A 24027-nucleotide genomic window follows, 5' to 3' on the forward strand; every position below is an offset into this window, starting at 1 on the left:
TCATTGTAAGGACTCAGTGCCCTAATCTCCCCCATCCTATATATGCTGAAACCATTGTTCTATAATTAACTGCTTCCTGCTTGGGTTTTGCTGTGCTTTGTCAGATGAGGACCACATAGGCTTCTTGACACTTTCCAGTGACATTTGCCTGTTCTGTTTTGCATTCCTAAGAAACAATGTATGATGGCTAGGCTTTGCTCTAATGAGGTCTTTCTGTCTTGATTTTCCAAATTTTCTGATGATGCAAGTAACTTAGGTCTCAGTTTAATAGGTTAAAATGGAGGCAATTGTGAGTTGAGCTGATGAGTGATACTCCTTGCTTTTCCAATACTATATTGAGAGTCAGTGTGGTGTGTTGGTTAAGAGCGGTGCATTCGTAATCTGGTGAACCAGATTCGCTTCCCCGCTCCTCCACATGCAGCTGCTGGGTGACCTTGGGCCAGTCACACTTCTCTGAAGTCTCTCAGCCCCACTCACCTCACAGAGTGTTTGTTGTGGGGGAGGAAGGGAAAGGAGAATGTTAGCCACTTTGAGACTCCTTAGGCTACTGATAAAGCGGGATATCAAATCCAAACTCCTCCTCCTCCTCCTCCTCTTCTACTACTACTACTAAACTATCAGAATTCTTCTGGTCTTCTACAGAGTGGTACGCATGCATGGAAAACTGGTTCGTATCACCCAGATCATTCAGCACCAAAGATGTTTCATACCACTTGCTATCAGGACACACACACTTTAAAAAATGCTTTTCCTTATTCTGTATGTACTTTTCCCAATTACCAGTACTTGAGATACAGGCAAATGGGACCTGTTGTAAAATGTAGTCTGGGTTTCACCTGGCAGCTGCTGGGGGTCCTCCTTCTTACTTATGAAATGGAGAAGTTGGGGGCAGGAAGCTTCTTCCCTTCGTTGCATGTTCTGGCCAAGCAACTCATATCCAGCCACCCTGCCTGGATACCTGCACTCTTTTATTTTGGCTTTCTCTCAGCAGATGTGTTGTGGTACTGAATAGTTGTGGACTTGAGAGTGTGCATGAGTGACCCATGATGGACTCCTGCCCTACTTTTGCAGAGTGTGTCCATCTTTCTCAGTGAGCAAGGTGTGGGTCCGTCTTTCTCAGTCAGCAGCAGTGCTGCTACTCATGTTGCTATCACTGCCTTCCCTCCACTCGCATCTGTGTGTCTTGCTGAGTGTTGAAGATTTGAGTGCACCACCCTGCACAAGTCATGATAAAAGGAAATGAAACAGTCATGGCATGACTCTTCTCTTCCTCACCCCCACCCCTTTTCATTCTTGGACGCAGTGTTTGAAATTCCCTGGGCACTAGACACATTTTGCTACTGGCATGGACCCATATGAAACTATGTGGAGATTTGTGGGCACCAAGTTGGCGACAGGCATCTCCATCGAGCCAGCTGAGTTGTGCACAGCAAAAGATGTGCATTTTGTGCTTCGTGAATCATGGACCCCTTGCTGGGCACCTTAGTTCTCCATCACCACATTAAGGAACATAAGTGCAGGGCTGAGTATAGATATATTTGACTGTGCTACAGCCTTTCCACAGAAACTCACAGACCATGGTTTAAAAACCTCTGCCTTAGCCCATAGTTTATACCCTTCCCATTTTCACTGTGTACATTTCTCTATCATGCATACTGGGACGAATGAATTGTTATAAGAACAATCTATAGTCAAGCAATGTGGTTGTGATCATAGAGTCACAGAATTGTAGAATTGTAGCGTTGGAAGGGTCCCTGTGGGTCATCTAGATAGATAGTGAATAGATGAATAGATGAATAGTGAATAGATAGTTGTGGCAACTGCAACCCAGGTTTAAGGTGCTATTTGGTGCCTAGTTTATATATCTGAGTTGCTTGGATATGTGTGGGCATTTTTTGGAAACAGTATACTTGTGCATACCTCCAATTTACCCCAGGTATTCTGGTAACTTGTGTTTCTCAGGGAGAAACAGAGGGAGTTGTATGCAATAGGCAACTGTACCAAACTGTTGGGACTACGAAACAATATGGTTTCATGCCTGACAGGTTAGGCTTTCTGGAAGCTAGAACAGCCCTAATTATAACTGCTGCTAGAACTACAGGCTTTCAAATGTGTGCACACTATGAAAGTTGCAAGAGGGCCAGTAAATTAAACCAAGATTTATGTGACGACAGAGTGATCTGAGCCAGCCTTTTTATTGGAAAAAGTACACAACCCAACAGTTGCAGGGACTGAACACTAAGCAACTCTGCCTTATAAATGTTGCCACAAACACTTTGTCATTTCTCTTTCTGACAGGATTATTAAATCACTGCAGGAAGGAAGGCAGTAGATGCCATATTTGGCTTTCAGGAAAATATCTGACAGCATCTATTGAAACTGTGAACTCAGACTAAATTCATGTTGCCTGAGAAACAAGCACGAATATTACAAACAGGTGGAGATTTTTTTGGGGGGGAGGGGGGAGAGACATTTCATGGAGACAACTCATTTTTTATTTAAAAAAAAAAAGTTGGTTGAATGATCGTTTAACACTCCCAGAATACTTTACGGATTAAACACAAAAATATTTTGGTATAATTTTTTTTTAAAAAAACTACCGAGCAATGAACAGGCAGTAAAAATCCAATATAAAACCAACCTCCCCCCACCAAAAAACAGGGAAGATTTTCACCCGGCACCAAGAGCTGAACAGGGACAGCACCAGGTGATCCTCTCTGGGTGGAAAATTCAATAAGTTGGGATGCCACAAGAGAAAAGGGTTTATTGCCACCTGCTTGGCCTTGAAAGTAAATTTTAATGGCAAGGCAGATTAGCACCTTGGCCCCAAATTATTAAGGCTCTTTGAATTGTGCCTGGAAATGGACATGCAGCCAGTGGAGCTGTTTCAAAACTGGCATAATATGTTTTCATAGGTTTGGTCCCAGTTAATATTCATCTCAGTTTCCAAAACTGCCTTCAAAGGCAAGCATAACACACAATCCTCTGCAACAGTCTAAGCAAGATGATAAACAGTGCGGTAATAGCTGCAACTGGGTTTAACAGAATTTAATACAGTTGCAGGTGGTGCACCAGCCTTGGCTAGTGAAAGGGGCTTCAAGATGGAATTGTATATAACAGCCCCCAGAAGAGCAAAATTGGAGTTTTCAAAGAGAGTGCTAGAGCGTTCCAAGGGCCAGAGAGAGAAGTATGGAAGGCTGTATTTGACCCCTTGGCTGGAGGTTCCACACCCCTGCTATACTCTCTTTGCCAGCATGGGTGGGGACTCTGCTGACCTGTATACCGTATTTTTCCATGTATAAGACAATAGTTTTTCCTTAGAAATAATAGGGAGAAATTGCGGGTTGTCTTATACATGGATAGCAGAGGGTGGACGGGTGATTGATGGCAGCAGCCAGCAGAGGATTGGCAGTGGCGATTGAGCATGTGATTGGTTGCTGTGGCAAGGCCTGCTGATGATTGGCTGTGACTGCGGTAATTGGGCGGTCGATTTACAGCAGCGGCGAGGCGTGCGCGCAGTTGACTGTAGTTATGTCGAGTGAGCAGGTGGGCTTTGGGTGGCGAGCAACCCCCCACCCCAATTTTTTTGTTGCGGTCCCAAAATACAGGGCGCGTCTTATACATGGGGGCGTCTTATACTCGGAAAAATTCGGTGCAATATTTCCACTCCTCTCCCAGCCTTATAACTAATCAGGAGGAGCATAGCCATAAGAGGCCCTGCGTAGGAAAACATCCCCATGTACTTTTAACCTTCCTGTGCAAGAGAACCTTTTATTTTTATTTTTTTAAATCAAACAAAGAAAAACCCTCTAACATATTTTCAACTCATGTTTTGCAATCAAAAACACAACACAGGGCAGCTGAAAGATTTCTGTTCCTTCCCACCAGGTGACTTTTAACCTGTTTGATTTTGTAAACAGAGAGTTTGTGTTAGTAGAAAGAAAATTAGGCTTGGAGGTTGGGGTGAAGAGTTCAGCTCTCCTTAGCAGGTAAAGCACACTGGGTAGCCTTTGGCAAGTTGCAACCTGCCTGTGAATCTCAGACTTTCTGTTAGGACAGATTACTAAGAGAGTTGATATGGAATACAGTGGTGCATCGCAAGGCGAAAATAATTCGTTCCGCGAGTCTTTTCGTCTTGCGATGTTTTTCGTCTTGCGAAGCATGGTCCATCGCAACTGCGCCTCTTCAAGCGGCTTTAGGAAAAAAGCGAACAAACTTGCAAGACGTTTTCGTCTTGCGAAGCAAGCCCACAGGGAAATTCGTCTTGCGAAGCGACGCAAAAACCGAAAAACCCTTTCGTCTTGCGGGTTTTTCGTTTTGCGAGGCATTCGTCTTGTGGGGCACCACTGTAGTAGCTAAACATACAATATACTAACTGGGAGGCGGGCAGCAAAATTTTCCCTCAGTTGTATGTATTTACTAGGTGACCTTAGGTAAGCCCTTCCTCATATCTGCAACATGGAGGATACTACTGGGCATGTTAGCATCTTGGAATTTTCCACATTTTTATTAAATACAGAACATGCCCTTTTATGAAGAATTGTGAGAGTTTGGGCTTTCATTCTAAACTAGCATTCTGGATATATACAAGTAGGATTGCTGCCTGCCCTTCTGTGAAGAAGCTCGCTATGTTATCGATAGCACATGTTTGCTATTTATACAGGTGTATTTTATTGTATTTTCATTCTGGAAATGTGTGTTTTTTGTAACCAAACTTCATTTCTGATTATGGTATGGATAAACTGCTACTGCTTAAAGGAGGGAGATATATGGGCAAATCTGGAAGACTCAATTAAAAGTAAATATTGGGGGGAGGACTTTGAGAATCGGTTATACCATGCTGCTCATAGTTTTGCACTTTTAGTTTTAGTTTAAATGCACGCCAGCTCTGCTTTTTATTCACAGCAGCCCAGCACGTTCCCTCTCTAGAGTAGCAGCACTGTTTTCCTTCTCTTCAGCTCTAGTTTCAAACATTCTTAAGAACTTAAGCGCCCTGCTGTGGCCACTCAGTTGCCTATGGGAAGCCTGGAAGCAGAACCTGGGTACGACAACACTCTCCCCACCTGCGATTGCCAGCAACTAGTCTTCATAGTCATAATGCCTCTGGCAGTGGAGGGAGAACATAGCCATTGCGGCTTATCCCTCGTGAATTTTCCTTTTTAAAGCCACTTGAGTTGGTCATCATGAAGTTGGTGACAGAAGTAAACTATGTACTGTGTGAAAAAAGTGCTTGCTTTTGTTTATCCTGAGTTTTCCAATGTACACTTCTTTGGGTAGGCCTGGGTTCCAGAGGTAGAAAAATTTCATTTGCTTTCTCCATACTATGTATAAGTTTATACAACTCTATCATTGCCTTGGGACGCGGGTGGCGCTGTGGGTTAAACCACAGAGCCTAGGGCTTGTCGATCAGAAGGTCGGCGGTTCAAATCCCCATGATGGGGTGAGTTCCCATTGCTCGGTCCCTGCTCCTGCCAACCTAGCAGTTCGAAAGCACATCAAGGTGCAAGTAGATAAATAGGTACCACTCCAGCGGGAAGGTAAACGGCATTTCCGTCTGCTGCTCTGGTTCGCCAGAAGCGGCTTAGTCATGCTGGCCCCATGACCCGGAAGCTGTACGCCGGCCACAACCCCAGAGTCGTCCGCGACTGGACCTAATGGTCAGGGGTCCCTTTACCTTTACCTTTATCATTGCCTTATTTCTAAACTAAATAATAATAATATAATAATAATTTATTATTTATACCCCACCCTCCACAGGTGTGTGTTGCTCTAAAGGTAAAGGTAAAGGTACCCCTGCCCGTACGGGCCAGTCGTGACCGACTCTAGGGTTGCGCGCTCATCTCGCTCAAGAGGCTGGGAGCCGGCGCCACCCGAAAACATTTCCGGGTCACGTGGCCAGCGTGACGAAGCTGCAACTGGCGAGCCAGCACCAGTGCCGCACACGGAAACGCCGTTTACCTTCCCGCTGGAGTGGTACCTATTTATCTACTTGCACTTAGGGGTGCTTTCGAACTGCTAGGTGGGCAGGAGCTGGGACCGAACGACAGGAGCTCACCCCGCCGCGGGGATTCAAACCGCCGACCTTGCGATCAGCTAGTCCTAGGCACTGAGGTTTTACCCACAGCGCCACCTGCATGCTGTGTGTGTTGCTCTAGTCCCACGATAATGTTGGTTGCCCCTTTCTGAACCTTTACAATATCCCTTTTGAGGTGACAAAACAAGACCTGTATGCAGTATGCCAAGTGCATTTGTGCCATAATTTTGCGTAATGCCATTATGATATTAGCAGTTTAACTTTCTAGTCCCTTTCCTAATGATCCCTAACATGAAATTTGCGTCTTACACAGTGGTTGATACCTTTTTTCAAGCTAACCACTAAGCCCTTAAGCCACCACCAACCAGTTCGGTGAATTTATCTGCACTCCACAGAGATAGAGTCTCAAAATTACTGTTTTGTGTTTCCCACCAATTTTTAATTTTTCCTCCATGCCATTTTGGGAAACCAAGTAGCAGTAACAAACAGTGATGCTTGCAAACTGCCCAACAAGAGACTCATTCTCATTAGACTTTCCCACTCACCCAACTCATTCTTCTCCAGCCTTGAGAATGTACCTGTCCAGAGGATGCACAGTAGGACCTGTTGCTACGGCCAGGCAGCAGAAACTGTGTGGCATAACTTATAATCAAGACTGGCAGCTGGTGTTTAAATTGACTCATTGTATTAGAGGGGCTTTTTTGTAGACACACCACTAATAAGGGAAAAGGGAAGTTATTTTTGTGTGGCACACAGGCTTTTTCTGGAGGATGATTTTGTTGTCTGAAACTGGAGTGTCTGATGCTTTAGTTTCGAAAGCATAGGGCCTCTTCAGGGATTATGCTGGGGTCTTGGTGCGTGTACATTTCTTGTGGATTCTGGCCTTGGGTGCGTAGCTTGTGTTTTAATGCCATAATTGCTGTGTGGGGAAATGTGCGCGCTTTTTTTTTTGCCTATTTCAGAATGACACTAGTATCATTTCTCTTCCAAGTTTCTATTCTGCAAGACCAGAGAGGAGTAGCTAGTTGGTCTTAAATCTTTTGACCCCACCCCACCCGGATTGTCTATTTTTATTTTGAAGAATTTGAAGTAAATTTCACAGTAGACTGTTCATGGGAAGCAACTACAAAACTCAGATACATTTTGAAAGCAATATGCAGTAAGTTGTCTTTAAAAAAAGAATGTAGGAATATATGTCTAGCATGTCTTCTGTAAGCATTTCTAATAAGGAGAACATGAGATGTAACATGTTTTAAAACTGGATGTTTCTGAGCTGTAGGGTTCACGGCACACAACCTCCCAAGAGTTCTAAAAATATACTTTATTTAGGAAGAGATGACAAGCATGATTTTATGAGCTACCTTCATAAAAACATAACTATAATTGTATAGGAATGGAGCATAACTGGATGCTGTGATTGCAGAATAAAAATTCACCAACCCTTAATTTACACCATCATATACAGTAGGAGACTTCAGTAGGAGCAGGTCAAGGTCTGGCTCATTCCTTGATGTATATGTATGTAGGCTGATGAAACGTGCCTAGCAGAAGATCTAGTGGGGGAAATGAAAGAGAACAGAAAGGAAGCGCATAGTTCTCAGACAATAGAACAGGGTCAGAAATAGAACTGGATCTCGTGGGTCAAAATGATCCTTCCAGCAAAGCATCCTGTCTTTGAAAGCCTTTTATGGAAAGTTCAAGAGAAATGTATAAAAGTGCCTGGTGTAATAGAGTGGTCGATACAATGCTTAGCCAAACCATGGCTCAGCGTGAATGAATGGGTCCCTAGTGTGAGGATCTCTGCTGCAGCAAGCAGTCCTGTGGCTTCTCCCTTACCTGCCACTAAGCCATGGTTTTGCTTAGCATTATACTCAGATCTGGGGTCACGTGGTTTGTTTAGAGCAGGGGTAGTCAACCTTTTTATACCTACCGCTCACTAATGCATCTTTCTTGATGGTAAAATTTCCTTACCGCCCACCAGTGCTTGGATAGAAGGAGGATTCAGCTTGTGCCATAGAACCCCCTACCGCCCACCTAGAATCCTGAAACACACACTAGTGGAGGGTAGGGACCAGGCTGACAACTCCTAGTCTAGAGTGAGAGAGGCTATGGGGCTGGGTTCAAACGTAGCATTAAGCTAAACCAAGGGTCAGCAAACATTTTGAGCAGGGGGCCAGCCTACTGTTCCTCAGACCTTGTGGGGGACCAGACTATATTTTTAAGAAGAAGAAGAAAAATGAACGGATTCCTATGCCCCACAAATAACTCAGAGATGCATTTTAAATAAAAGCACACATTCTATTCATGTAAAAAAAATGCTGATTTCTGGACCGTCCGCGGGCCGGATTTAGAAGGTGATTGGGCTGGATCTGGCCCCTGGGCCTTAGTTTGCCTACCCATGAGCTAAACCATGGCTTAGCTCCTGGGTGCATGGCAGCATCAGCAGGACTTGGGAGAGGAGTGCAGCTGCTGTGATCTTTGCTCTGGGAACTCACACATTTGCTCATTCACATTGGTTTGACTTAGTGCTACAGATGCAAACTGGACAGAGAGCAAGGGAGACCAAGGCGAGGGAGGTGTAAAAGAAAAAAAAAAGCCCGTAATCTCTAGGTTCTGTGAAAATATTAAATGGTCTTGAACCACAGATTTACAATCTAAAATATATGGCACAAGAGGAAAAAGGGATGGAGAGGGGAAAGCAAGCTCAGACACCCATTCTTAAAGTTATATAATTATTCTTATAATGAAAAGCTGGAATGGAGACTGCTCAGCAAAGAGAACAGCCAAATGGTTTCTAGCCTCTCTCTCAGCCAAGACAATGGAGTCCACCCAGCTGTTCAATTTCTCTCTCTGCTGCAGCCAGATGGAAATAGTTTCGTTAATAAAATGAGATTTTAAATATCTCAAACATCACTTCCTCTAATAGCAAATTGAGTTCCAACAAGATTGGAGCCAAAATGGGACCACTGAGAAACAAGGGGGAAGTTTCAGCAAGCTTGGGGGAACCCAGAGGTTTGCAGATGTATGACAAATCCTAATGGAGGAAACCTGCCCCACCCCCTTTAAATCAAGAAACCTGTTTAGGATGGCTCATGGTCAGTAACCACAGAACAGTGAGTATTGCTTGGAAATCAAAACAGAAAATAGAATGGCCTGCTTGAGCTGGTTATAGCTTATAATATTATGGAGGAGGGTATTGGTGTCTGAAAACCTGAACAGGAGCATTCTTGCCATAAGGTGAAGGTACTTTGCAATGCTTTGTTGCATGTCTAATTTTAAAACATCATTAGCAACAATAATGCAAACCATGGAAAGGTGTAAACATGATTAAGCAATGTATATAAACCACGTTTGGGCAAAGGCTATGGACTGCCTGCTTCTTTTCAGGCAATATGGACAATCCCAGCTTCCAGACTGCAGGTGTTCCCACTTCTGCTCTCCTCAGCCAAGGAAAGGCATTCTGCTATTCTCAAGGGGGATTTGGAGTAGTAGTGAAGTGACAATGAATGGCTTAATGTTAACAATTCCCTCCTTCCCTCATCCTGCTCACATCCCAGTCACCACTTCCTCCTCTTTAAAAACCACAGGGTTGCATTCAACAATGTTTTACTCAGAGAAGATCCACTTAAATTAATGGCCATTACTAACTTGGGAACATTGTTAGTCATGGGCATTAATTTAAACGAGTCTACACTAAGTAGGACTTGCAGTGGATAGAACCACTGAATGCCACCAGCATATCTTTCTGCCATTGAATACTAGTCCAAATACGGCTGTCTTTAAGCTTCCAGAAGATGCTCTGGTTTTGGTTTGTATCCCGGGAGGAGAGATAAGAGTTTCAGGACTAGAGCGGGGTGAGTGGGGCACCAAGGATGTTCCTGCACCTGTAGCTTGGGCCTAGGATGGCTATGCAGTGGTACCTCGGGTAAAGTACTTAATTCGTTCTGGAGGTCCGTTCTTAACCTGAAACTGTTCTTAACCTGAAGCACCACTTAAGCTAATGGGGCCTGGCGCTGCCACCGCACCGCCGGAGCACAATTTCTGTTCTCATCCTGAAGCAAAGTTCTTAACCCGAGGTACTATTTCTGGGTTAGCGGAGTCTGTAACCTGAAGCGTATGTAACCTGAAGTGTATGTAACCCGAGGTACTACTGTATTAAGAGCTCTCTGAGTCCAAGATTTTACAGTGGATCACACAGAGAGAGTCTCTTGGGTTGGTTGGGCCTCATTCTTTAGCCTAAAGCTTTGTATGAATCAAGCCAGCATCTCGAATTGTGTCTTGCAGACAACAGGAAGCCAGTGCAATTGCTGAAACTGTGGTGTCACTTTCTTTTCTTTTGCAGATGTAGAAAAAGCATCCAAAGTAGGCTAACACTGCGCACAGAAAGCTTCCCTCTGAGTCTCTCCCCCCCGCTACCCCAGCCAGCTCATCACTTTGTATTCCCTTGGTAACGAGATGATGTGCAATGATTGGAGTATGGAGGATATTGCTGATGGCAGCCTGAATGGATGATGAGCAGACAGTTCCTAGTATCCTGAGTTTTAAATGCCAGCTTCAATTTCTACACAGCGGACAGTCTGTTTTAACCCTTTTGCTGTCACAGTGTATTGGAGGTAACCGTGACAAGCTGATAGCATCAGGCTAACAGGATTTCATCCCAAGAAAGAAAGGCTGTCTTTTATTTTGCCCTATCCAGGTGTTCTGTTCTTTGGTTAGATCAACATGTGAGGAAGGAATGGAGTCAGTTGCCCCCTTCGGGTATATGTGTGCCCCTCTCCCATGTATAACGTGGCTATCGGCAAGGAGGGAGCTTTCCATGCAACCCAGAACCCTGATCATGCAGAATTCCAGGCTGTGGGGAATTCTTCAGATGTACATGTAAATGCCATCTCCCTGCAGACAATTTATAGCATCACAGAATTGTAGAGCTGAAAGGGACCCAAGGGGCATTTAGTCCAACCCCCTGCTATGCAGGAACCTCAACTAAAGCATCCATGACTGATGGGGGAACCCAGCCAGATGGGTGGAATATAAATAATAAATTATTATGATGATGATTATGGCCACCCAACCTCTGCTTAGAAATCTTCCAGAAAGGACAGTCTACCACCTTCTGAGGGAATCTGTCCCACTGTCAAATTGCTGTTACCATCAGAAAGTTCTTTCTGATGTTTAGTCGGAATCTCCTTTCTTATAACTTGAATCCATTGGTTGAATCCATTCCAGCCTCCGGAGCATGAGAAAACAAGCATGCTCCATCTTCCAGGTGACACTGTGACAGCCTTTAGACATTTATTGCAAAACAGTATGCTTTAATAGCTATAAAGGTAAAGGTAAGGGGACCCCTGACCATTAGGTCCAGTCGCGGACGACTCGGGGGTTGCGGCGCTCATCTCGTTTTATTGGCCGAGGGAGCCAGCATACAGCTTCCGGGTCAGGTGGCCAGCATGACTAAGCCGCTTCTGGCGAACCAGAGCAGCACACGGAAACACCGTTTACCTTCCCGCCAGAGCGGTACCTATTCATCTACTTGCACTTGACGTGCTTTCGAACTGCTAGGTTGGCAGGAGCAGGGACCGAGCAAGGGGAGCTCACCCCGTCACGGGGATTTGAACCGCTGACCTTCTGATTGGCAAGTCGTAGGCTCTGTGGTTTAACCCACAGCGCCACCCGCGACCAATTAAAATGCAATGCATATTTGCAATTTACTGCTGAATATCTCCTGAGCACAGTGGGCAATTGGGTTTAAATGGGTGATTTAAACCGTTTTTGAATCGGTTCACCCTGGGCTTGTACAATAGGCAACTTGCCTCTCTGCTTATCAGTGTACTGTATCGCACCTTTCCACAACCTATTGCATATTTGAACCAAGGCTCAGTCCTGTATTCTGTTTTCCATATCTTGGAACGACTAATACTAGTAGTGTCTGTGAGTATGTTCAGATGCCTTCTTTCTGCAGAGTAATGATGGCCCACTTTCACACATCAGCGATAGGTCTTTTAGATTGGAGCATGTGGCTTCCATATAGAACTGTCTTTCATAGAAAGAGACAACAAGCACTTGCTTCTTTGGATAACCTTTTATGTTGTTGCTAGTTTTTTTTGTTTGAAGGAGCGCCGTGTTTGTACGTAGAGGTTTTCAAGAGTTGGCAAAATGGGTGGCTTGTCTCTTGTCACAAACACCTGCTGCAAATGTGACCTGGGTTTAGTGTTGCTTGTCTTCATGGAAAAGGTGCACAGATTTTTCAAATGCAGGAGCATGTGAAAACACATTCCAGGGAAACATTAGCAGACCAATGCAGATTTAAAGTGAGAAGCCACAGCTGTGTGTAACATCTGGAGCTGCGCTTGAGGTAGGCTTCTTTCCACTCCTGGACCCCTATTGTGGATTTGAGCCAGTAATCTGGCACATCTCTAGACATAAACACTTTATCTTGAGCTGTGGCTTTCCTGTGAACCTTGATCTATAGACCTTTTGTCCTGTTTCGTAGCTCAGTTCTGGTTGCTGGGACTAGTTTTGCTACAAATTTTAGGAGCACGACTACTTCACAAGGGTGACAATTTAGAGCTCAAATGGATTTTTCATAGCTTAATCTGTATGTTGATATTCTTTGTATAAAACAATAATATTCTTTATCAAGGTACTGTAATCCAAATTCTGTTTCACGAAAAAGCAGTTAGGTGGCAAATTGTGTAAATGCAAATGATTAAACATTTATCCTGCCAGTGTCCAAACAACACTATGTGGTTTGCACTCATTCTCTAAACAAAACATAACCACAAAAGCCAACCAACCCTTTGAGCATAAGAGTGATTAAAAAACTGGGCACACCTGCTTTCTTTTGCGCAACATAGTCTGATCTGCTAATAATTATAAGGCACTAGGGCGTTTTGAGGAAGCTCACTACTTTTAGAGTTTGGAAATTTGAGGTTGGCTTCCCAAGTTAGTTGTGTGCTTTTTAGATTCTTTGTTGAGCAGTGACAGCACCACACCACCCTGGCAAGTATGCTAATAAAGGTTACGTTCTGCCCTAAGAAAAGCTGAATTCTTAGGCCTGTATACATTATGCAAGTTGGCATAATTCTTCTCATTTGGAATAAGCTGGCTTTCCTGGTCAAAAAAGGGGGAAGTGCCTTGAAATGATGCCCCAGCCGTTGGAAACTTTCAGAGGTTTCAACAGACATTGTCATATGCTTTCGAATTTAACTTTGCAACCATAAGGGCTAGAAACCTGCTTTTCTTAAATGACGGAAGCTGAGATTTCTCCAAAAGCTTAACTTGGTGCCAACTACCATCTTGTGCTCCCACAGAACTATTCACGGTCCTGCCCTTAATTGTAGTGACTTACAGTCCCCATCAATTTTAAGTGCCTACAATTTCCAGCTCGTTCTTCCACTGGATCACATTAAGCAGAGTTTTTTTCCAGTGTGATCAGGTGTCCTCATCTACCAGTACCTAATCTGAAATGAACCTCCAGCAAACCATCACTGGAAGATTAACTATGTTTAATTATCATGACACACATTGACTGGCCCTGGGTCTAAAGGATTGATTATGGGTAGGCAAACTAAGGCCCAGGGGCTGGGGCCGGCCCAATCATCTTCTAAATCCGGCCCGCAGATGGTCCGGAAATCAGCATGTTTTTACATGAGTAGAATGTGTGCTTTTATTTAAAATGCACCTTTAGATTATTTGTGAGGCATAGGAATTCGTTCATTTTTATTTTCATTTTCAAAATATAGTCTGGCCCCCCACAAGGTCTGAGGGACAGTGGACTGGCCCCCTGCTGAAAAGGTTTACTAACCCCTGGGCTTGATGATCCACATGCAAAAGAAGAAAGGGCATGCTACTGCCATCTGAAAAATGACCTGTTTAAAAATACCGTTTTTGTGTTTCATTTCCTAAAAGGCTGCCTTACTTTGCTGTGTCGTATTTCCTGACCCTTGACAGAGAGAATGCTGGAGGGAAAAGGAAGTTTCTGAAAAAGTGGAAGCCTTTAATTGATGTGATTTTAATTCAAATTATGGTGCTTTTTGGGTTGGGGGAACCTGAGCAAGAGACGGTTTGAGAAGAGGACTCTGCTTAGCACAGTGGAGAAGGCAAACTCTCAAATGGTACATAGGAAGCTGCCCTATACTGGGTCAGAGGCATTGGCCCATCTACCTCAGTTTTGTCTATACTGACTTACTGGCAGTGGAAAACTCCCAGCCCTACCTGGAGATGCTGGGAATTGAATCAGAGATGGCGGGTGCTCTACTACTGAGCCTTTCCTCTTTGGTGCTTGATGTGAGCTTATGTCCCCTTCAAATATAACATATTAAGAGGAGGGGGGGAGAGGAAGGGTCAAAGTATGTTGTTGTTGTTTAGTCGTATTCGACTCTTCGTGACCCCATGGACCAGAGCACGCCAGGCACTCCTGTCTTCCACTGCCTCCCGCAGTTTAGTCAAACTCGTGCTGGTAGCTTCAAGAACACTGTCCAACCATCTCGTCCTCTGTCATCCCCTTCTCCTTGTGCCCTCCATCTTCCCAACATCAGGGTCTTTTCCAGGGAGTCTTCTCTTCTCATGAGGTGGCCAAAGTACTGGAGCCTCAGCTTCACAATCTGTCCTTCCAGTGAGCACTCAGGGCTGATTTCCTTCAGAATGGATCGGTTTGATCTTCTTGCAGTCCATGGGACTCTCAAGAGTATCCTCCAGCACCATAATTCAAAAGCATCAATTCTTCGGCGATCAGCCTTCTTTATGGTCCAGCTCTCACTTCCATACATCACTACTGGTGCTAATACATGGAGCTAACTTTGAATCCAGTGCTTATAAATCTCCTCCTCTTAAAAAGTAACAACAGCTTCAGGGGGTCCCAACCTGGATTGGGACTGCAGTGCAAAGAGCGGGAATTAGAGTTAACCTCCCCACTTCATCTTGGTTCTTGTAGGAAATTTCCCACCCCAAGCTGCTACTTGCTAGAAACGCTCCCTCTGGAGGGGTAGTTCTCAGCAGGAGAACAGTATAGGGGGAAAGGGTTAACATCCCCTGCTCTGACGCACACAGTCCCAAAAATGCGATTAAGAGATGTGGTTAACTTCCAGGTCTAGCTTGACCCTGAGTAGAAGCCAGAAATCTTGAGTGGTTTTTCTTGCATCACCAGACTCTCACGTGTAGGCGTAGAAACAGGCCAAAGATTAAAGGCCAGTGCTCTTCCTCCAACCTTGAGCCATAGGAAGCTCATGTAGTGGGGCATAGTGGTTAATTTTGGGAAAATTAGTGGCAGGAAAGTACCTGTGGTCAGGGCTTCGTGGACTCGGATGTCAAACACAACCTCCCCCCCAATGCCAATTATGCCACTTCCGTGACTTTTTAGTTTGCACAATTCTGCAAATTTTACTATATGCAGGAGTTTTTTTTTATTGGGGTGCAGTGTTTGTTTTGATGAAAGCGTTTACAATGTTTTTATGATGCACAATTTAAAATCAGGAGCTCTTAATTAAGAGGTATATTTCCATTTCCACACAACCTTCAAGAACTCCTGTATCTTGGCACCAGTTCTGGTCCTCCTCTAGGAAGGAAAAAATAGTATTCACCTACTGCCCCCCCCATTCAGCCAAGACCTCCCACTGCACACTTGTGAACAAGCTCAAAAATTGTAATTCATTGCCTTGGGAGTAAACATTTTTGAAAAAGGTTTGACTTGATTCTCCATAGCTTGAAACCTGCAAGCATGTTCTTTCTCCTAAATGATTGGTTTTATACATCTGCAGACTTTATCCAACTGGAAATCCTCCAGGCTTTCTAAGAGTCATTGAACATGCAAGCTTAAGCAAAAGGGCTAGAGGCTCAGTTTACAGTGTTAATCCGACTCTTGAAGCTGATTTTTGTTACCTAGCACCACATTTGACGCTTTTCCTACTCCTTCATAGACCTGCCACATAATTGTGGCTGTGCATAATGTTTTTATTTATTGGATAATGTGTTGGTTTTGAACTAAAAGATAAGGATTCAACACCCTATTCCGTAACGCACCAACCGACTGACCCGAGACAAGGATTTAGGATTGCTAAAATGGGAATTGCAGCTGAGAGCACACGCTGAAAAAGATATGTAAATGATTGTGTTTCTGAGCAAAGGGAAGTTGGTACTAAATGAACCAATTAAATATTTCTGTGGATCTGCTTTTGCTTCTCTTCTTCCCAACCCCATTTTTGGTCTTGCAAATTGCCCCCAAGTAGTTTCCTTTGATGCCGTTTCCCCCAGCTTGCTTAACTTGGAAATCTTTCTAGTTCAGAGCTGATGAGAAATATCAATAAGCAAACAGCCCTGATTCTCTCTGGCAGGCTGTCATGTACTAGTTCAGAGCATGCTTGTTAGTTCTGTACATTACGTTCATGTGGGATCTTTTGTTTTTGATCTGCTTGGCAGATCAGAGGATGAGGGGGAGTAGAACTGGATCTGGAGATTGGGGGCAGGATGATTAAAGAGAGATGAGAGGTGAGGCAAGCCTCAAACTCTATATTCCGCAGATCACTGTATGTTGGGTGCTGCTGCTTAATGACTTGAAAGTACTACAGCAAGTTAGAACAGAAATCTATAACACAAAAGCTAATGTCAGCAAGTCATCCTTTTTTCTACAGTGATGAATTATGTAATATTTGGCCTGTTGGAGTAATCTTCGGCCTTTTGATGGGGGCGTGGGGAGAGCCAGAACATGCATAGCAAACAGTGTCTCCAAAGGACACATGCATGAGGCTAGAATACAATATATAAGTGTTTAAACCCCATTTAAACAAACTTGCCTGTTTATATCTTCTTTAACTTATTAATTTGATGCTGTCCCAGACTTTTAAGTGTCATTTAATAGCTTTCGCTGCCTTTGTTTGCTGTGTTTTCCTGGTGCTTTAAGATTTAATTGTGGCATTTATTGTGAAATTTGCATTATGATGCGAACCACTTTAAGAGGACCATATACAGATGCCTGTATAAATACCAAAATAAATAAACAAATGCTCAATTTAATTAATTATTCAAGAGCAAAATAATTTTCTCGTTGGGTCAAACAACTGGGCCATTGACTCCCATTCGGTCTCCAATAGTGGCTCGCCGTATGCCATGCTCCACTGCTTTATCTTCACCTGCACTTGACTGTTGAAACCACCACTGGGTTTTAGTTTTGCAAGGGATATTTTATGCTGCCTTGATGGCAGTACAGTAGGCAGTTTGTGTGTTCAAGTGTTCCTAATTAAATTCTCTGTAATGCACAAGGTCTTTGTTTCCAGGAGGAGATGCTTCTAGCACAGGTATTTTAAGGAAAGCCTGTTCTCCCGTATCTGTCTGTGGTAATTTTCTGAAATGTTCCTCTGGTTGCTTGGAGAGCAAGCATTTTTGTTTGTCGTGCCCTTCTCATTGAAATCTCTCTCCTAAGAGGCTTGCCTGGCACCTACATGGCTTGCCTCCAAACTTAAGCAAATGCCATATTATTCTCCAAGATATCTTCTCTCAGTCCTTTTGGGAAATCTGGGTTTTCATGCTGCTTCAAAGTTCTGTTTCTTAGCATTCAAAGCCTTCCAGAAAATACAATTGCCAGCCAGGTGTTCCAATTTAGTTGCCATATTCTTAGAGCATTATATCTTCCCTGTCTGAATTTTTATTTCAACATTGTTGTATTTGGTCATCGTGTTGCCTTTGGATTTTACAGAATTTTTATTTCAACTGAAAACCTCATTATCTGTTTCTTTATAGGAGGTAGAACTTGAAGAACCTTTATGGGATCCAAATGCCGGATGGATGGATGATGTGCCTAAGATAATTAAGGTAAAGAGAAGAATTAATTTAATATTTAAAGCTTTTTGCCAAAAATTCAAGACCTGTGGATTTTGTCGTTTTCAACTGTTTATCCTTTTTATCTTTTTAAGTTATGTATGGTGTAATCACCTTTTTATTATCAACTTTTATCCCTTACGTGTTTTAAGTCTTATGTGTTCAGTTTATCAATGTTTTATCTTATGTCTGTGACCAAAATAAAATTTGATACTGATACTTTTTTTTTGCATGTTTCACCCAGATATTTCATCTGATTATTAATTTTTGAGTACAAACAAAATGTTGTCTGCTCCAGTTCAATAGCATTTGCTTCTGCAGGTGTAGTGGTCTTCCTTATATATTTTTACTGTCCTGTACCTTCTGCTGGCTCCACCTGGATGGGGGCGAACAGGGATGCTAACAGGATTTCTTGGTCCCTGGTACACTATTTATGGGTTGGAGCCCTCTTCAACCTCTCCTCTGCAAACTAAGGAGATGTTAATTTAGGCTTCTAGGCCTTCGTTGGTTTTTAGACACTGAGCACAGAGACTATAGAATTAGTTTAATCGAAAGGCATACAGGCTTTATACTTTTCATAGGCTCTTTTTTAAAAAGCAGGGGTTTGACTCTTTTATACTTGCTAAGATGGCTATCCTTTGAAGTGATGGAGTTGTTGAAATGAGCTTTCTTCTAGTTGTTTGAGTCACCTTGTTGAGTTAACTTGTCCATTAGCTTTCTGTTTGTTCTAGCTGGCAAAATGAATTACATCAATTTGAATAACATGATTTGGACTGTGAAATTTTATAGAGGGAAAGGGTCACATACAGACATCTTCTAACTAACATTTATTACAATTTATTCTATTCCTGATTGTATAGCCATGATGGTATAGCCCCCATCCTGTATGCAAAATAGAGCAAATTATGCTCGTTTGCTTTCCTGCCCATTACTTACGTGCTGTTGACTTGATTTTTAAATCAGCTTTTGAAAAGTTACATTTGTGTAGTTTTTGACATAAGATTAGATTTGCTTGTGGGCAGGAAGTAGCTTCCCTGAATTTTTCAATTGGGAGACCCCATTTCAGAAGACCCACTCAATTTATTCTTCCAAGTGGCCTCTCTTAAGGGAGGAAAATGTGAAACTTTCAGTACATTCTCCTGTTTTTAAATGTACGTGGACATTTTCTATCCTCTCCATGTGTGTATACGCACTCCCTGTCACACATTCACAAATACCTGGTCAGGAACTGAATTCTACCAGTATAGAGGGAGTGCATGTTGGAGAGAGAGAGAGAGAGGGAGGGAGGGAGGAGGAAAGCACATGTGGCCTTTCTTGGGCCAGCTGTTCTCTCCTAGGGTCTCCCAGGGAGCTCCTTACTGTGAGTTTCCTTACTTTTTGGGCACTCACTTTAGGCTGATTTTCTCCTGCAAGGGTAATTCAGAGCTTCTCCCCCTCCCAGCCCATTTCCTCAGTTTCAGCCCCAGAGAAATCTGTTACGACACCTGCTTTGCTTATTCCTATTTCCTCTGCTGCAACTCAACTTTATCCACCATTTGCTTCTGAGTGTGGCTGGGAGTAGACAAGTTGTGTGTGTGGAAAAGTGGTCAAGTCAAGATTAGTATTAATAATTTCTTGCAGAATTCTATTGTTATGAGTTTGTGGGATGTGAGACACCCTAAATTCCTGGGCCTATTTAAAGTTAGATTTCAATCGAGTTTTGGGCAGTTAAGCAGTGCCAAACACTGAACCCCTGGATTAAGTTTATTTTAGCAAGATAGGCCAGCCTGGTAATAGCTATCATCAAGAAAGCTATCCCATCAGGAAAGCCATTAAGAAGGCAAGGCTGCACCAAAGAGTATAGTGGGTGGAGATCCTCCTCCAGCTGTGTGTTAGTGGGCAGAGACAAAATTTCAGTTTGAATGAAGTAAGCTGGAGGGAAATTGTTCCAGTCTGTTAGTGGTGACAGGCAGGAAGGGGGGGGTAGAGCACAAGGCAGGCCGCCGGGGGGCGGGGTGCAGTATACAAGGTGGGCTGACTATGACAGGCTGTAGGAGACAGAGAGCATGGCTAATTTCTATTTTGAGCCCAAGATTACTGCCCCTATGGAAGATCTGTTGGGGGTATAATGCTAGGAGCTCCTCTGTTTAGGCTCAGGCTGTATACATGTGTAAATAAACCATATATCATAAAGACGCCATAGTCTCCACTGTGCCTCATTGTCGAAAAGGAACCACAGACCCCGGGTAAGCACACCTGAACCCCTGGAATCTCATATCTGTCAGAGATTGGGGTGGCCTGTAACAATACGTTCCACGATGCCACAAAATTTCACACCAGCTATCTAGTTGTATATTAAAATCACATACGCATTGAAGTGACCTGACATAGGACTTCTGTTTCAAACAATATCATTGTGGAGTGGGTACAGATGATCAGCCAAATGAAGATAACACTATCAATGGGTCTTATCCATGCCTCTGAATACCATTTGGTGTTTTTTTTATATAAAAACAAACAGGGAGTTGCCTTATGTCTTATTGATGCTAAAGGTCCTGCAGGATAACCAGATTTCTTTTCTCTCCCCAAGAAGATGGGGGAATGCAGGATCCTATTTTTTTGTGGATTCTGCTGCAGATTTAACATAAGTGCAGGTTAACTATCTTATACTTACCTGCCTGGAATACAATATGTAATAATTAATGATGAAAACATTAAAAACACACAAAAAACCCCCAAGCAAGTAGCCCCTGTTTCCAGGGGTGCCGACTTATAAAAAATATTGGGGGGGCCCATACCGGGGTCCTGCCCCGGGAAGTTTTCTAAGAGCCGCTCCCGGCCCGTTGCTGCTGCTGCTGCCTGCCTCGTGGCCCCCTCGCCAGCTGAGGGAGGGAGAGAGACCGAGAAGGAGAGAGATACGTGGTGGGCAAGGCAAGTGCCCGCCGCGCCGCGCCTCGCCTCCCACCGCCCCTCGTGCCGGCCGCCCCCTCCCCTCCCTTCCCCGCGCGCGCGCGCTCGCCCTCCTCACCCCAGCTCTTGGCCGTTCGCCCCAGGAACTCGCCGCTGTTGGCGGTTGTAGATGAACCTCCGCCACTCGGCCATAGACTGGCTGAAGGGCTTCTTCTCCTCCTTGGCCATAGCGAGAGAGAGAGAGAGAGAGAGAGAGAGAGAGAGGCTGGAAAGAGAGGGAGCTCGGCGGTACGCGGGCGGCGGTTTTTCCCCTGCCGAAACAACAGCGGCTCCTCAGAACCGCTAAGTAACTCTCCCTCAGGCGCCCGGCGGGAGAGCAGAAGAGAGGAAAAGGAAAGAGGGGCTGGGCCAGTCGCACACACCGAGCAAAACTACTCGCACCGCCTCTTTTACTACCGTAATAATTATTTGTTTTAACTCATTACTGAATGTATTTTAAAAGGTAACTATCGTCAAACAAGGAAAATAAAAAATACCAACATAATTTTGTGATTTTACAAAGCATAATATAACTAATAATTTTCTTAAATTATTGGGGGGGCTGAGCCCCCCCAAACGAATTTTTGAGGGGGCTCGGGCCCCCTCAGGCCCCATGGAGTCGGTGCCTATGCCTGTTTCACCCATAACTGAGAGAGGTAGGAATAAAATTCTGGCTGTGTTTATTCACAGCAGCCCTTTTGAACAATTTGTTCACGTTGAAAGAGTATCTAAAACTCTACATTTTCTGTTGGAAATTTAGTGCTGTAGAGTTCTGCAGTAAATGAAGTAAATATTGACTTGCAGGCACATAGGTTCAGTATAATGTTCCTCTTTGGCTTGTTATAAAGTGTTCTTTGCACCTTTGCCAGATTCAGTTAGCTTTTCCCAAGAGTGCAAGCAGTTATGCCAAATTAAGCAGATTTTGGTCATCATCATTAATTGCCTTTGTCTTCGCTCTTGGGGGACTTCTATTTTAGGAGCTACTAATTTATAGCTGGCCTTCTCAACTTAAAGGGGAGAGAGGAGAACTCAGGAAAAAAAGGTTGACTGCCTGGAAGGCTGGTTGGAGAGTTCTTAAGGAGGAATTTCCCCTCTTAACTATGTTTCTGTGGAGGAATCTTACATACTTCAGAGTTCCATCTTTCTCTCATGCTTGTTTTTGGCACTTGCCTGGGCTTACTTTTAGCCATGAAATCCGTTCAGAAATTCTGTGCTTAGCCAACTGGTTCACGTTGCCTTGACTTGAGTCTCTACGCCTGTGCAGTTGCTTGCATTCTCAGGCCATTTTCTTGAGCATGGAAATGCCTTTTCTGTTAGAACTATACATATATATTATACAAATACTATCTATTTGTATCTATATTTCTGTATCTATGTGCTCCTTTAGGACATTGGGCAGGATAGATATAAATATAATAAATAAAAATAAGTTTGCTAGTGCCTTAAAGAAGGTAGGGTCGGCGCACAGAGGTTTACTGCTTTCAATACTGTTTTCCATTTATATTATTACTGAATAGTGCTATAAAATAAAATACCATTCTGTTCTGATTACAAGGCATTGCAAATTGAGGCATACTGGCATTATCTTCAGTTCCAAAATTCTACAAATTTTAGCTAATTTACACAAAGATTTGTCTCCCATAATGTATCCCTCTTCTGAATCTGTTTTCCACCCATGTGATCTTTTCCCTTTTCCACCCCATTCAGATGCCTCATAGGTGACAGATTGTGCTGTTGCTGATGCTGCTCTGGTTGCCATGCTGCTAAAAAGTCATGCCAATATCTGGTGCAATATTACCTTGCAAACCCATAATACCAGCAAAATACATTTTATGATGTGCTGGAAACTGGGTATTCCCAGTGTAAATAACCGAACACCATTTGCCCGTGCTACAGTTTATCTTAGAAGGAGTTCCTCTGGCACATGCTTGGGTGGGAGCAGAATTCTCCCCATTACGAGTTTTCCAGATTGCTGCTTGCTCATAATAGCCATCCCAGACATTTGTGTTCACAATGGGAGCTGCTAAGGCAGGGCTTTTCTAGTTGTGCCATGTGCCTCATTCTGCTTTGCTCTTAGCTGCCAAGCTTTTATCTTCCCTCTATTGTTAATCAGTTGGCAAGAGTGGCCTCCCCTAAGCAAACTTGGAGGGGGTGGGAGAGATCATCCTACACTTCCAGGCCATCTTGAATGCCTTTCCAGTTCTGTGATCACAGTATAGTCTGAAGGCTTTGTTAATGGGTCAAAGTTGCTATAAGATAGTGCAAACAATGTAAAAAAAAAAGCACCTTTTCCTAAAGTGGCTTTTAGTTGGGAGAAGACACAACCATGGGGTGGGGACTCTTCCCGTGACATAGTTGAAGTAATCTGGGTTAATGGGGCAGTAATAGTACCAAAGCTCATATTTTGCTTTGGGCAGTCAAGAGTTGTGTAGATAATCCTGGTGTATATTCACATTTCTCCATAGAAATCAACTTTTCTCTCCGCGCTCACTTCCTCTTACCTTTTTGCCTCTTTTGGTGCCTAATTCTTACTATTACCAGATGTACTGCATATTCACTTAGCTATTGTCCAGTTTCTTTTACAAATTTCACTAAGCCAGATACTTTTCCCGATTTGGGGGGGAATATTGATGTGCAGAGTCAAATCACACTTCTAATAAATCCTGTGAGGCAACTGTTGACTAAAAGTGGCCTAACAGCAAGTCTTGGCTAAAATTAAACTTTTTCCAAGGTTGTACAGTGGTACCTTGGTTGTCGAACGACTTGGCTCCTGAACGCCGCAAACCCAGAAGTAAGTGCAGCCAATCAGAAGCTCCGCTTTGGTTTTCGAATGGTTCCGGGAGCCAAACGGATGCCTGGAATAGATTACGTTTGACAAACAAGGTACCACTGTATTAGATTTGACTTTTTTCTGTTCTTTTTTTAGCACTGTGAATACATTTTAGTATGAATGTGTGATGTGGGAGTCCCAGTCTGATGGCCATATCTTCCAGTGATGGAAATGACTGTTATCTGATTATGCAGATCCCCTATAATCATTTCATTGTTGCAATGTTTCCATGTGAATGTTGTCCTCCATTGTAATTGTTATGATGGATGGATTGGCCATCCTTGGGACTTCCATCTGTTGCCTAATGACTAGTTTCCCAGTAAACAGCATATCATTCTTAGATATATGGAAGGGGCCAAAGTTGCTGTTTTATGAGGAGGTTGAGGAGGAAATGGCCCATAGCCCAGTAGTAGAGGATGTACAAGAT

General features: G+C 43.5%; 1 protein-coding gene across 3 annotated transcripts in view; it reads left to right on the plus strand.

Moving 5' to 3' along the window:
- Positions 1 to 24027, plus strand: part of PTPRA (protein tyrosine phosphatase receptor type A) — a 140203-nt gene that overhangs the window by 39266 nt on the left and 76910 nt on the right. For all 3 annotated transcript variants that reach the window (XM_083756476.1, XM_083756477.1, XM_083756478.1), the window contains exon 2: positions 17765 to 17836. In XM_083756476.1, the coding sequence (XP_083612602.1) occupies positions 17810 to 17836 (27 nt within the window). In that variant the 5' untranslated portion in view covers positions 17765 to 17809. The remainder of the gene's footprint in view (positions 1 to 17764; positions 17837 to 24027) is intronic.

Source organism: Podarcis gaigeae, assembly GCF_964106915.1.
Source record: "Podarcis gaigeae genome assembly, chromosome: 9".
NCBI lineage: Eukaryota > Metazoa > Chordata > Lepidosauria > Squamata > Lacertidae > Podarcis > Podarcis gaigeae.